Source organism: Moschus berezovskii, chromosome 15 (genome assembly GCF_049115385.1).
Source record: "Moschus berezovskii isolate FMDL1 chromosome 15, NW_MosBer_1.0, whole genome shotgun sequence".
In the NCBI taxonomy this organism is placed as follows: domain Eukaryota; kingdom Metazoa; phylum Chordata; class Mammalia; order Artiodactyla; family Moschidae; genus Moschus; species Moschus berezovskii.
The window spans coordinates 81,534,540-81,550,220 of record NC_142474.1 but is presented as its reverse complement, the minus strand read 5'-3'; the positions used below and the strand labels follow the sequence as shown (position 1 = coordinate 81,550,220).

Below are 15,681 nucleotides of genomic sequence, written 5' to 3'. Positions count from 1 at the left end.
TTTTCCATCTGTGATCTGAATGTGCCTATTTGTATTCCCTTCCCTGGCAGTGGAATTTCTCTGGAGCCACACGACCGAGAGCATGTGTGTTGGATACATGTCCGCCCAGGATGGGAAGGCCAAGGTAAGTGGGGAGAGCTGGGTGGGAGAGGGTCGGAGAGGGCAGGAGGGGAATGAGCAGAAAGTCTTACAGACAGCGCAGGAATCTCTGACTGGTCAGATGGACACAGGGGAATTTTTTTAGCTTCTCTTGGGTGGTAGCTCTGTGATCTTTATGAGAATCTGATAAAGAACAGTTACCAATCCCAAAGAAAAATAGCAGATCTTTTTTTGATGGAGCAGAGGAAATTAGGAAACCTCCCCCTTTTTTTTCACCTTGTTCTTCTTTGTCTTTTGTGAATAAGAAGAAACTGGGACTGGGGAAGAGAAAGTGGGTAATGGGTTGACGGGGCTGGGTGATTTTGCGGGGAGGATGGGAAGACCTTGAGGAAGCCAAGGCAAAGCTAGCCCAGCACCTGGACACACCCTGCACGTATGAGGGCAGAGGTGCCCGCGTGTGCGCATGGTCTGACACGGCATCCTCAGGGCAGGGTCAAAGGTCTGTGCCCCGTGTGCCCCGTCCCCCGCTGCCCTCCCAGGGGTTACAGCGTCGCAGAGAAGCCCACACGGCTCCTCTTCAGTTGCCTGGCCTCCCTGCCCTCATGGCGGGTGAGCCTGGGAGTCAGAAGCATCATTTGTGGATTTATATTATACTGGCCTCCCGTTCTTATTCATAAAATTTTTTAGAAACAGCTGTGGCTTACGATGTTTACTTGGTGTTTAAAGTACCTCAATTACAAAGCTGTGAAGCTGGGCAGCCTCTTTTCCAAAGGACATGACTTATTTTTACACATTTGGAAATGCAAGTAAGGAAACTTCTGATGTAAATTTGATATAGGTGGCATCATTAACAAATTAAGGTGACGCGTAAGAAAGAATAGTTTCTTGCTTCTTTGTCATGGAACAGCCATCCAGGCAGGCCTCTGAATATTATCCAGCAAGTTGGTAGCATCACAGGGCTTTGTGAAGACAGCATGTGTTTGTGATAGTATTACAGAGATCACCCCCACCTTTGTCCCAGTTCAGTCGCTTAGTCGTGTCCGACTCTTTGCGACCCCATGAATCACAGCACGCCAGGCCTCCCTGTCCATCACCAAATCCCGGAGTTCACTCAAACTCATGTCCATCAAGTCGGTGATGCCATCCAGCCATCTCATCCTCTGTCGTCCCCTTCTCCTCCTGCCCCCAGTCCCTCCCAGCATCAGAGTCTTTTCCGATGAGTCAAGTCTTTGCATGAGGTGGCCAAAGTACTGGAGTTTCAGCTTCAGCATCAGTCCTTCCAATGAACACCTTTTTGTCACCCCTGCCTAATACAGTATATGGATTGTATCCACATATTTATTTTGTATGAGTATGCAGGAAGATTGTTTTATTCCATAGTATAAGGAGAATTGAGTTATAATGGCTCATTTAAGAAAGATGATTTTAGAGCAACAGTAAAATAATTTTCTGTGTTGATGGAAATGTTTTGTCTTTATACTGTGCTGTCCAATAGGAGAGTCACTAGATACAGGTGGCCTTGAGCACATGAATGTGGCTGGTGTGCTAGAGGAACAGAGTTTAAAATTTTATGTAAATAGCCATGTGTGACTGGTGGCTACCATATTGAACAGAATGGTATAAAGAATGAGTGGAAACTAGCACAGCATTGTAAAGCAGTTCTCTTCCAATTAAAAACAAAGGAAAAAATAATGAGTGGAAAAGTGACTTTAAATATTTTCATTCAAAAAGAAAACATCCTTTTCTTCCCAATGGCAAAAAACAGTTATTATTATTATTTTGTAATAAGCCTGGTAAACCACAAAAATCCCTAACTGGCTTGCGACCAGTTAAGTTTCTCCCTCCCCTGACATGTAGAATCTGAACTAAGATCGCTTCTTAACAACATCAACAAAAAGACCTGGAAGAGGTGAACCTCAGTACTGCAGCCTGTCTGGTGGGGATGGTCATGTCATTAAGCCCTGTATGTGGCCTATTATCCCTGTTATCCTGTTATGAGGTCCCTGTTGTCCCTGCTGGTGGCCCTGCAGACACCTTGCTGTTTAATGTGAAACACGGGAAGAAAGGGCATGGAGAGTCGTGCCGTGAGCCCAGAGATCTTTGGGTCCCAGTTGTACTGCATGACACCTGGTGGACGTGGTTTCCATAATGCTGGTGAATTCTGCAGCTGGTGCGATCGATGGACCAACAGACAGGCTGCTGCTTTTGCCTCACTTGTCAGTCGTGTGTTTGAGCTTCCTTGCTGAGAGTTCTTGCCTCTCCCTTTCTTCCTCCCGTGGCTACAAATGCTTCCCCGCAACCCCCGAACAAAAAACAAACAAACAAAAAACCCCAAAACACTAAAGCTTTGGTTGTTGAATTCTATTGATCAAGCAAAAAAAAAAAAAAACAAGCAAAAAAACAAAGAAAGAAACCAACAAAACCAAAAATTATCTCTTCTGTCATAAAGCCTGGAATTTTATTGTATTGCAAGTATGACAAAATTATAGATGAGAGATTGAGCTTAAAAGAGAAAAGAGGGGCTATAGCAAAGTTTATATTCTTTTTAAGAGAGAAAGCCTTTGGCCTACCGGCCCTGGTTTCCTTATTTCTATGAAAGAATTATTGAATTGGTGGCATACCTACTCAGCCTGATGACAGTTTGTGAAACATGCTCTCATGTATGTTGTAAACTGTGGTGGCAAAATGAGAAAGGAGGCATCTTTAAAAACTAAAACAATAGGCATAGTTTTTGTTTTTTTTTTTAATTTAAAAGCAACTTCTGGGGAAAAAAAATTTTTTTTTAAATTTACTCTGCCTTCCAAAAATTGCCTCCTTTCTGCATGTTACCAGATTCAGAAACTAAAATCACTTGGCCATTCAAACGTTTTGTATAAGCTAACTATATTTAATCCAAGTTAAGACCTTGAATTAAAGTTCACCCAAAATGGTACTATTTAGAAAAGGCTGGATAATAACTAATACCATTATAACCAGAATCCATATATAATTTGAACAAATAGGAGTAAGTTCTTTTATAGGTTTCTTTTTTTAATAGAACGTTTTTGCAGTTATATACCTTAATTTAATTTCTAAATCCCTACTGTTGCATAAGTTAGAAGAGATTTCTTTTTAATTGAACCAAAATTAGGGCACTGATACCAGTTGGATTTAAAAATCAAATTGCCAGTATCCTACCCAAGATAGCAGACATTTAATGAATGGTTTTTAATAAACACCCAGTGTACATGGGCTACTATAATAAAAACAGATGTTAAAATTGGCTTGGAACTTATTCGAGAATAATAAGTAAAACCTAGGTTTCTTTTACGATGTCGAGGTCATTTTTTTAATAACATAGTGAAAATACTGTTATAAAAATTCATCCTTGAGGAGGAGCAAGCTATTTTATGGTCTTAAGGTGTTGCCCCAAGGTTCTTATTAGTTTCAGGGAAAAATAATAAGTATATAATGGAAAAACCAGGCAACAACTTAACCACGTGATCAAAATTAATGTCACTGCAAGGGACAGATGAACATCATGTGCCAGTGGATGTGGGAACCTGAGAAAGACACAGCATCTCTTTCGCAGTATCCCATCTGGAAGTGTACCACCTGAACCTAATCACAAGGAAACATCAGAGAAATCAAAAATGAAGGTCATTCTCGGAAGAAAGAAAAGGGGATTATATTCTTCAAAAATGTCAATGTCATAAAAGACAAAGGCTGAGGAAATGTTCCAAATTAAATAATATTAAAGGGCCATGACAACGAGCATATGCGGTAACTGATCCTATGCTGGACCCTGGATGGTAGGGGGAAAACGCTAAAAATGTATTCTTAGGTCAGTGAACAGAAGGGGATATAGGTAGTAGATGATGTTATCATATTAAAATATATTTGTACTGTAGTATGTAGGGAAATATTCTTACTCTTCAGTTCAGTCGCTCAGTCATGTGACTCTTTGCGATCCCATGAATCACAGCACGCCAGGCCTCCCTGTCCATCACCAACTCCCGGAGTTCACTCAAACTCATGTCCATCGAGTTGGTGATGCCATCCAGCCATCTCATTCTCTGTCGTCCCCTTCTCCTCCTGCCCCCAATCCCTCCCAGCATCAGAGTCTTTTCCAATGAGTCAACTCATCATATAAGGTGGCCAAAGTATTGGAGTTTCAGCTTTAGCATCAGTCCTTCCAATGAACACCCAGGACTGATCTCCTTTAGGATGGACTGGTTGGATTTCCTTGCAGTCCAAGGGACTCCCAAGAGTCTTCTCCAGCACCACAGTTCAAAAGCGTTAATTCTTTGGTGCTCAGCTTTCTTCACAGTCCAACTCTCACATCCATACATGACCACGGGAAAAACCATAGCCTTGACTAGACGGACCTTGGTTGGCAAAGTAATGTCTCTGCTTTTTAATATGCTGTCTAGGTTGATCATAACTTTTCTTCCAAGGAGTAAGCGTCTTTTAATTTCATGGCTGCAATCACCATCTGCAGTGATTTTGGAGCCCCAAAAAATAAAGTCTGACACTGTTTCTTTCCGCTGTTTCCCCATCTATTTCCCATGAAGTGATGGGACCAGATGCCATGATCTTAGTTTTCTGAATGTTGAGCTTTAAGCCAACTTTTTCACTCTCCTCTTTCACTTTCATCAAGAGGCTTCTTAGTTCCTCTTCACTTTCTGCCATAAGGGTGGTGTCATCTGCACATCTGCATATTTCTCCTGGCAATCTTGATTCCAGCTTGTGCTTCTTCCAGCCCAGCGTTCCTCATGATGTACTCTGCATATAAGTTAAATAAGCAGGGTGACGATATACAACCTTGACGTACTCCTTTTCCTATTTGGAACCAGTCTGTTGTTCCATGTACAGTTCTGACTGTTGCTTCCTGACCTGCATACAGGTTTCTCAAGAGGCAGGTCAGGTGGTCTGGTATTCCCATCTCTTTCAGAATTTTCCACAGTTTGTTGTGATCCACACAGTCAAAGGCTTTGGCATAGTCAATAAAGCAGAAATAGATGTTTTTCTGGAACTCTCTTGCTTTCTCTATGATCCAGCGGATGTTGGCAATTTGATCTCTGGTTCCTCTGCCTTTTCTAAAACCAGCTTAAACATCTGGAGGTTCATGGTTCCTATATTGCTGAAGCCTGGCTTGAAGAATTTTGAGCATGACTTTACTAGCATGTGAGATGAATGCAATTGTGCAGTAGTTTGAGCATTCTTTGGCATTGCCTTTCTTTGGGATTGGAATGAAGACTGACCTCTTCCAGTCCTGTGGCCACTGCTGAGTTTTCCATATTTGCTGGCATATTGAGTGCAGCACTTTCACAGCATCATCTTTCAGGATTTGAAATATTTCAACTGGAATTCCATCACCTCCACTAGCTTTGTTCGTAGTGATGCTTTCTAAGGCCCACTTGACTTCACATCCCAGGATGTCTGGCTCTAGGTGAGTGATCACACCATCATTATTATCTTGGTCATGAAGATCTTTTTTGTACAGTTCTTCTTTGTATTCTTGCCACCTTTTCTTATTATCTTCTGCTTCTGTTAGGTCCATACCATTTCTGTCCTTTATTGAGCCCATCTTTGCATGAAATTTTGCCTTGGTATCTCTAATTTTCTTGAAGGGATCTCTGGTCTTTCCTATTGTGTTTTTTTCCTCTATTTCTTTGCATTGATCACTGAGGAAGGCTTTCTTATCTTTTTTGCTGTTCTTTGGAACTCTGCATTCAGATGCTTATATCTTTCCTAGTCTTACTCTTAGGGAATATAAATGCAAGTATTTAGGGGTAAAGGGACATAATTATGCAATGTTTTCTCAGTGGCTCAGGAAATATTGTTATTGGATGGATGGACAGACAGATGTGTGTGTGTTGCTCTATTGCTCAGTCGTTTCTGGCTCTTATGTGATCCCACTGACTGCCGCTCACTAGGCTCCTCTGTCCATGGGATTTTTTCCAGGCAGGAATAGAGGAGTGAGTGCCGTTTCCTTCTCCAGGGTATCTTCCCCATGCGTGGGTCAAACCTGCGTCTCTCATATTAGCAGGTGGGTTCTTTAGCACTGTGGCACCTAGGACGCCCTGCACAGACAGCAAGTAGGTCACAAAGCAATGGAGTAAACTATTAGCAATAGGCGGACCTTCGTGAAGGAGGCATGGGCATTCCTGGAACTCTTCTGTATATTTGTGAAATTAGTTTCAAATAAAAAGCTTAGAAAAGATACCACCCTTGGCTATTATGGCACATTTGATCGGTATTGCAGTTGAACGAATATCGGAATGGGTGCAGCATGGGCTGCCGGAGCCTGGGTCCACCTCTGGCTCTTGCAGGCTGCGTGCCTCTGTGTGGTCACCCTCTCTCTGGATTTCAGAGCCTCATGAGTGAAATGAGCAAGAAAACCTGACTCTGCCCTAAGTCCTTCCTGGGTCAGACTTGATAGGAACAAGGAAATAAAATCTTATGTCTGAATACAGATAAGTTCAGTCCTTTGTATATTATGGATATTGTATATATTATGGCCCTTCATTCCTAGATACTTGTTTGCCATCTGCAAAATTCTAAATTCTACATTCCAGATTAATTAGCATATATGTTGCTATTCAGTTTTCAGTAGGATCTTTGCAACCCCAAATGTAGTATCTACTATGATTTGTTTTTATGAAGATAATTTCTGGGTCTCGTAAAAAACCTCAGTAAATGTCTGTGTAGAAGGGATAGCACAGATACGGTTTCTGAGAGTTTTTTACTAGGTTTAACTTGCCTCTCAAGGAAAGGTATGGAGGAAGGCTTAGGTATAAACATGAGGTACTCGAGAGGTGGGCTTCCAGGTGGCTCACTGCTGAAAAAGCCGCCTGCCAATGCAGGAGACATGGGTTCAATCCTGAGTCAGCAAGACCCCCTGGAGAAGGAAATGGCAGCCCACTCCAGAACTCTCACCTGGGAAACCCCATGAACAGAGGGGCCTGGTGGGCTGCAGTCCGTAGGGTTGCGAAAGAGTCAGGCATGACTTAATGACCAAACAACAACACCGCAAGAGGGAGTTGCCAAGAGAAGTGAGAAAAAGACTTCCACTTCCGGTTAGGATGGAGAAAGTCAGAGGAGACTGTTGCTCCTACTCCCAATAATGAGAGTGAGCTGGATACTCTATAAAGTCACGGATTTAAAAAATTATCCAAAGAGCTGAGTATAGTAGAAAAATTTAAATGAACTTAAACTTCAGAAAGAGATGACTTTTCCTTGGAGAGAAAAAAGCTCTGACAGAGATCAATCCTGGATGTTCATTGGAAGGACTGATGCTGAAGCTGAAACTGCAATACTTTGGCCACCTCATGTGACGAGTTGACTCACTGGAAAAGACTCTGATGCTGGGAAAGGTTGGGGGCAGGAGGAGAAGGGGACGACGGAGAATGAGATGGCTGGATGGCATCACCGACTCTGTAGACATGAGTTTGAGTGTACTCCGGGAGTTGGTGATGGACAGGGAGGCCTGGCGTGCTGTGATTCATGGGGTCGCGGAGAGTCGGACACGACTGAGCGACTGAACTGAACTGAATTTCATTCCTGGCAGAGCAAGAGAGGAGGGTTTTTAAAAGATGTCAGCAAGGCCGTGTATAAAGAGGCAGTGTGATATAATAAGAGAACAGGCTTCAGAGTTAGCCAGAGGTGAATTTCACTCCTGAGGCTTCTGCTTTATAACCTGGGACAGGTAACAATGCTAACCCTTGGTTTCCTTATCTTTAAAATGGGACTATTACTGATGCTTTCATAGTAATCTGAATATTAATTGAAAATACAACCACAGGGCATATAATAGAGCTGTTTATACATATGTTGTGATGGGTAATTGGTGGTGGTGGGAGCACCAGGTGATGGCAGAAGTGGTGAGAGTTGCTCAGGACTGGTGCCTTGCAGCTCCGCAGCCTCTTTTACACTAACTGTGCTTACAAGGGTACCATCCACATCTCCTACCACAAGATTGATACCTCCTAGGTTTTCACACTGTTCCCCTGGTGCAGATGGTCAGACTTATTCCTTTTTGAGAAAACGTAATTCTATTATAAACTAACTGACAAGTGAATTCAGAGATTCCAGAAGAGGAAAAAGAAAATTGCTTGAAGCTACAGGAATAGACACACACGTATACACACACACCCAACCCTGCAATTCAGGCCAGTGTGGTGGTAATGGAGCCCTTTTACAAAGCTTTCTGACTGGACGTCTACCAACTTGACAGCCTTACAAACTTAGGTTTTGAAATGAATTGCCTGCAGCATTCAAGTTAAGCTCACCTAACTGAATAATTTTACTTTTAAAAGTAAGAGAGAAGTATATTCTTTACTGGCTACTGTTGAGTGTATCTTGGGTGAATGCAGGCAACCTTCTCAGATTCCCCTGAGCTCTAGACAGTGGAACATCTTTAGGTGGGTTGACCATGAATTTTCAAAAGGGACTTCAGTTCCTTGGTGTAGTTAGTGGCCAGTGACATTCAGCCACTGGGTGGATTGATTGGACCATATTTTAGATTTATGAAGAACCACTTAGATACAAGTTGGCCTTGGTCTAAGCCAAATATTAACTGCTTTTGATAGTCTAGTCCCCATATTACTCAACAGCTGAAGGAGGCTGATCCCTGGCAGGAAGCCATCTGCCCTGGGATGGTGTTAGGCGCCGCCAGCAGCTCTGTACTAGGGAAACATCCCAGACAGCTACATTTGGCAAGTGTACTTATGGAGCAGAAGGAAAAGTGACTAACCAGTGATTTTACTTGTACCTTCTAAGCTTGCCCAGAATTTCAAATATAGAAAGTTGTATTTCTTTTCCATGCTCTTAGGACTGCCAGGAGGATCCCATTGGGTCTATTTAGAAAGTCCTTTAGACAAACAGAAGACTGTAGAAGGTTGAATATGTGAAAAACAAACTTTAAGACAGAAGTTTCCTCAGCCTCAAGTTTGTTTCTCAGAGTTGTTGTTAGCTTTATTTTTTTCCCCTAATTAGCCTTATGCCATCAGTTTCTTCCAAATGATTCATTTGACAAAGCTCCAAAGCAATAAATAGAATAAACACAAAGAGGGAATTCACCATGTTGGCAAGAACATAAATCTTCTCAGAGTTAGTAACCATATTTATCCAAATAAATCTCATTCTAATCGTGGTGTAGGGTTGGATCTCTACAAAGATAAATGTGTCTGTTGCTTGGACTTGTAGACACTCCATGTTAGTTGCAAGGTGGTGAGTAACCCTCTTTGCTTTTTATTATAGCAGCATGGAAATAATGGAAACATTAATTTCCCTGCCACTCTGTACATGCACAGTCAGCAGCTTACATAGTCCACACCAGGTGTACACACAACACTGGAATGCCACCATGTTGCCCTCTAGTACCCAACACTCTAAGTAAACGGGTGCCTTCCGAAGGCAGACACACGCCTGCTGTTTACCCACAGGCACACGTAACTGTGAGATGGAACCGAGACAGGCAGTCACGAGAACTATTGGCCTGATTACTCACAGTGAGCAAGAAATGATTACAGGACACTCATTTCTTTCTCTTGGTTCAAAAGCAGTGGACAGATGAGGAAAGAAATCTTTTCCTGTTTCTTTCAATCCTAAAACAAAAAAGGCCATAATCTTGGTCATGCCATTCTTATTTCATATTACCTTCCTAACTTAAAGCGTGGCATTGGTTTTTTTGGTTGTAAATATTCAGTGTCACCCATTGGTTTTATGTTGTAAGAACTCTTATCACATTATTAAGAAGGTGAGTGGTGAGGGGAATTGAATTTATAGGCATGCAGTATATGCGGAGGTTCTAATGTCCCTGCAGGACCCTGCATACATGGGCATTCATTCCATAGAGATGTCTTCTATGAGTGGCTCCACATTGAAGTTGAGGGTGAAACTTTGAGGCCAGATGGTTGGATATACTTTTTATCCTCACTGTCCATCCTTCCCCATAACCTGCAGATTTGAGCTCAAAAGCTGGCTTCAGCAACACATCGCTTTTTTTTTAAAAGTTGGAATTTAGAAAGATGGTAACGATAACCCTGTATGGGAGACAGCAAAAGAGACACAGATGTATAGAACAGTCTTTGGACTCTGTGGGACAGTGCAATGGTGGGATGATTTGGGAGAATGGCAATGAAACATGTATATTATCATACGTGAAACGAATCTCCAGTCCAGGATCGATGCCTGATACAGGATGCTCGGGGCTGGTGCACTGGGATCACCCAGAGGTATGATATGGGGAGGGAAGTGGGAGGGGGATTCAGGGTGGGGAACACATGTACACCTGGGGCACATTCATGTCAATGTATGGCAAAACCAATACAATAATGTAAAGTAATTAGCCTCCAGTTAAAATTAAAAAAAAATAAATTCAGTGGGCACTGGACTGTGCTAAAATAAGTGAGGAATTGAAGTGGTGCTGTTCATTATTTTGAAATATTAAATCCGCAACACATAAGCAGTGATTTGACTAACAATTGATAGTGACTAACTATGGATATGCTTTTTTTACTCATTTCAGTGAGGAATAATTTTTAAAGTCTTTATTCATGAACCTATAATCCATATTAGCATTAGATAGTTTAAGATATTCTAAAAATCAGTCATTCTAAGTTAATGATAAATAATGAAAATATAAAACTAAAAAAAAAGAAAATATTACCTAAAAAATATTTGAACTTATACAAAATAGAAATTTTGTATAAAAATTTTATACAAGATTTAAATGTTTTAAGTTTTGTGTGAAAGTACAGTTTTCTTCCTCCTGACTTATTTTCTCATAAGAGTACGTTTAGCCACACTGGGACCCACTCCCTACATAGCCATGATTAGCTGGTCCCAAGTGGTGGCCTCCCTGTTTGGTGGGGCCTGGACATTCCACTCTGCCAGTCCTGTGCCTGGCCTACTTCACTCACAGACATTAGAAACTGTGTTATAGATTTTGAACCCTTGGAAGCAAAGTTACGACCAACCTAGATAGCATATTAAAAAGCAGAGACATTACTTTGCCAACAAAGGTCCGTCTAGTCAAGGCTTTGGTTTTTCCAGTGGTCATGTATGGATGTGAGAGTTGGACTATGAAGAAAGCCAAGCACCGAAGAATTGATGCTTTTGAACTGTGGTGTTGGAGAAGACTCTTGAGAGTCCCTTGGACTGCAAGGAAATCCAACCAGTCCATTCTAAAGGAGATCAGTCCTGGGTGTTCGTTGGAAGGACTGGTGCTAAAGCTGAAACTCCAGTACTTTGGCCACCTCATGCGACGAGTTGACTCACTGGAAAAGACTCTGATGCTGGGAGGGATTGGGGGCAGGAGGAGAAGGGGACGACAGAGAATGAGATGGCTGGATGGCATCACCGACTCTGTGGACATGAGTTTGAGTGAACTCCAGGAGTTGGTGATGGACAGGGAGGCCTGGCATGCTGCGATTCATGGGGTCGCAAAGAGTTGGACATGACTGAGTGACTGAACTGAAGTCTAACTGCTAGAATACATTTTTACTTTAGTACCATTCATTCAAATAATATAGTTTCTGTCTTTTTTAAAGACTTCAACTTGGAGTGTCCATTCTGTCTAATCCTAAGGATTAAAATTCTTCTCTGCTGATTATTATGTATAATTTTTTATGTCTCGTAAGTATAGCAGTGCTGTAAATTGATGAAATTTTAACATTTTAGTAATAACTAATTGAGACATTTGGATATGGTTGAGCTACTCTTTCTGTTTACATTCCTTTCAGATACTTCTGTGGTACATATGGGGATTTACTTTTATGCTCTTGAGCTGTCATCACTGCACTGTACATGTTTGGACTGTCCTGTCTACTGCAGTGTTGAAGACATGAAAAGAAATGTAGAATGAGGGTTGTATTAACACTTTGTTATTAGGAGATGCTCAAAGTACTTGGAAACAGCTTTTTCTTCACTTGAAAATTAATTATATTTTAAATGTGCTTCCTATAAGGAATGAAAAGCCCAATAATCCCCCGACTTCTTCCATTGATAGGTCTTGTATATATTATGGTAAAATTCTGAACAGTTAGAACCTGCCAACAGTTAGAACCTGCTCTGTTAAAAATGGAAGATCTTGGCAAAATAAGCTCTTACTAGGCCATTAGTAATAAGCCCCAGTAGCCCCTGAATAAAACATGCTTCCAACAAAGCCAGTTCAGACAGGAAGGACCTGGTCTTTAATGTGATAACCTCTTAGGTTCAAGTTCCTGAATCTTGCAATTTATGTTTTTGTTCAGTAGGCCATACATAATTGGGGCAGAAAAGAAATAAATACAATCTATAAGGTTTTCACCATCAAAGATGACAAAAATCCATTTCTTCTTAACCTCAGTTAACCAGTAGTAGAGCTAATCTGGATTTATTACCATATTTAATAATGATTAACTGGGAAGGAAGCCTTGATTCTTTGGCTTTGAGATTTTAGCTATTAAAAAAACTCAGTTTACTTAGGAGTAGAATTTTGATGAAACATAGCAGCTCATTTTTTAAAATGAAATATTTATTAAACAAATACTGGTGAGTGCCCATTATATTCAGGTACTTTCCTGGGAACATAGTAGTGACCAAAAAAGCCAAGAATCCTTGTACTCCTGGACTTACACACTGGTGGGGAAAATACTAAACAAGATAAATAAGGCACAGATTATGTTTGTGGTAAGTGCTAGAAAGACATGTCAAGCTGGGAGGATTTTAAGAAGTATGAGGTTTCTAATGTGAGGTGGGGCTCACTGACAAAGTGACAGTTGAATAAAGCCTTGGGAGGTTTATGGGAGCAAGGCAAGAACATTCCAGGTATGAAGAACAGCAAGAGCAGAGGCCTTCGGGCAGGAGTGAGTGTTTTCGATGTGATGGAGGGACAGTGACAAGCTCGGTCTTAGTGGGTCACAGTGAAAAGTGGGGGACTAGACCTTGTGGGTTGTTATCGGTGGTAGTTAAGATTTGGGCTCTTCCCCTGAGATAGGAGCCATTGGAGGCTAGGGAACAGAGGACTGAGAGTGTCTGCCTCATGTTGGAAGAGGTCACTCACGCTGCTTTCTGAAAGGGAGCCAGCAGGGGAGCCTGTTGCCACTCGTGTGAGCAAGAGTGATGAGCTGGACTAGAACATAAGCTGTGCGCAGGCGCTGAGCCCCAGCTGGCTTCTGCACCCATTTTAAGGTGTAGCCAGCAGGGTCTGCCACTGGGCTGGGTGGAGGTATGAGGGAACCAGAGAAGGCAGTGCCGAGAATGGAGCTGCCATTTACCGAGGTGAGAAGGAAGGTGAGGAGCGAGGAAGCAGGCCTGAGGGTGTCAGGAGCGAGGACCAAACGAGAGATGCCTATCTGAGAATCTCAGCATATAAATGCTAAAAAAGACAAACAAAACTGCAGGGATAGACGAGATCACTAAGAGAGACCAGAGTCAGGAGAAAACAGTTCCGAGGAGTTCCTGTGTTCATAAGTCAGAGGCGTGAAGGACCTAGCACAGGAGACTGAGAAATGGCCATACAGGTTGGTGGAGAACTAGGGAGTGTCATAGAAACCAAGGAGGGAAAGTCTCATTATTTCGAGGTGAAGAGGGCGATCCAGCTTTATCAGATCCTGCAGTCTGGGCCCATGAAGTTAGGTCTGAGGATAGACCGTTGGGTTTAGCATTTGGAAGGCATGGCTCACCTTGGGAAAGAGCCATTTCAGTGCAGTCTTCAAGCCAAAAAACCTGAGTGGAGAGGGTTTAGAGAGAATGGAAGGACAGAATCTGAGGAAATAGGAACAGGCACATCTTCTAAAGAACCTTGCTGTGAATGAAAAGAAATGAAGTGGCAGCTGGAGGGTGAGTTGGGTCTGAAGAATTATTCTCTGTCTTCTTTCTCCGGTGTAACCAGGGGCTTCACTTTATGTCTGGAATGCCTCACAGATGTTTCTCTACAAAATGAGTTGAGGAGAAGTGGCCCGGCTCTTGAGTCCTGGGGTACCCCAACACTGAGTGGTTTGGGAGGTGAGGGAAAACCAGCAAAGGGAACTGAGGTCTCAGTGTGAGGGCAGAAGAGAAGGGAGGTTCCCATACAGCTGGAATCGAAGGGTGGCTTCCGTTGACATCTCAGCTGAGCTGGCTTATGGCCTCCACAGTTTCCTCTATTGGAGGATGTCTGACCTTCACATGCTCAGGTGCCTGCCCGGCTCTAAGAAACATGGGCTGGGCTGACATTTGACCAGGCTCCCTTTTTTACAGAGAGCCACTCCTGGGACCAGCAGAAGTCAGCCGGGGAAGCCCTGCCCTCTCTTATTCCAACATTTTCATAGTTCTTTGGTGTCACATGGGTCAGATCAGTAAGTCAGGGAGCAGATGTTTTCGATGAGGAGAATTTTCTTCAAAGAGTTTGTTGGTGGTTTTTATTTTTGCCACTCCCTAATTCCTCACTGACAGATCAACTAAAATTGTCAGGAAATAGTTCCATTAGACAAATAGTAGTTTCATTCTTTATGATAGTTTCAGCGTTAGCCTTTCATTTCTTTTCAAATATAAGGTCGTCTTTTCAAGCTATAGTAAAAAAAGATCCATGTTATCTGTCAGCTCACCAAGCAGAAGACTGTAACTGACGTTCTGGGTTTTCACTCACCACAAGTCATCCAGATGCTGAGGCTTCCCCATCAGGTTTTCCAGGAAGAGGCCTCCTGGTTGTTTTTACTGAGGAAATGGTGGCCCAGAGACTCCTCTGACAGAAGCAGAGGTAACCCCCCAGCCTCCATGCTGCCCAGGGGCCTGCCAGGCGTGGCTGCATCTCCTCTGCTTAGCTCAACACCTCCTCCTCCCACTGGAAGAAATATCTGAAATACGAAGTTACTCATATGAGGCCACACAGCTACCAGAGGTCGAGCCAAGATTCAGGCCAGGTGGTCTGAACCCCAGAACCAAAGCTTCTAACCAGGTAGTTGTCAGGAGAGGCCCAAGCTGGAGATGTATATTTGGGAATCTCAGCATAGACGTGCTTTCATAAAATGAAGGACTGGATCAGATCACTAAGGGAGTGACCACAGATGGGAGAGAAGGGGCCTGAGTCCTCGGGAGCTCCTGTGCCATTAGCTCGGGGGCGTGGGGGGCCTGCAAAGAGGACTGAGAAGTTGTGGCCACAGAGGCTGAGGAGAAACAAATGAGTTTGGGGTCCTGGAAACCAAGGAGAGGGGTATATCAAGGAGAAGATGCTGTTGACGGGTCCTGTGCAGACAGCACAGTTATTTTGTCCGTTCTTTCTCGGCAATGCTCAGGAGTGGACTGGGGATGCAGTCGTGCCGCCTGCAGTGGGGCTCCAACAGTGAGAAAGGACACAGATTGATTCCTCAATAGGTTACGCTGCCGCATTAAACACCAGCTAAATCGCTCTGCTACATAACTAAGAAAAGACAGAAGACTGACAGAAGAAAAAGAAAGGTGATCCTGGCCTTGAATGAATCCTTCTGGAGTGCAGTGAACTGCCCCACTGTCAGCATGTTAAGATATTTCCTTCAGCTTCTGCAGTTGTGATTTTGTTTTTTTACACAGTTGTGATCGTTTGGACTATGTGGAATGACGTGTTCTGATTTCTCCTTTTTTAAAATGAATTTTTAA

The 15,681-nt window shown here is 42.8% G+C and overlaps 1 protein-coding gene across 6 annotated transcripts in view; it reads left to right on the top strand.

The window, feature by feature from the left end:
* TASP1 (taspase 1) overlaps positions 1 to 15,681 on the top strand; it is a 257,475-nt gene that overhangs the window by 224,386 nt on the left and 17,408 nt on the right. For 3 of the 6 annotated variants that reach the window (XR_008686015.2, XM_055426597.2, XM_055426587.2), the window contains exon 13: positions 51 to 124. Coding sequence is in view for 5 of the 6 variants with exons in the window: in XM_055426597.2 (XP_055282572.2) it covers positions 51 to 124 (74 nt within the window). In the remaining variant the exon portion in view is untranslated. Of the gene's footprint in view, positions 1 to 50; positions 125 to 792; positions 1,313 to 15,681 lie in introns of those variants that run through there. The other 3 variants (XM_055426607.2, XM_055426580.2, XM_055426571.2) reach the window with 3 other exon arrangements.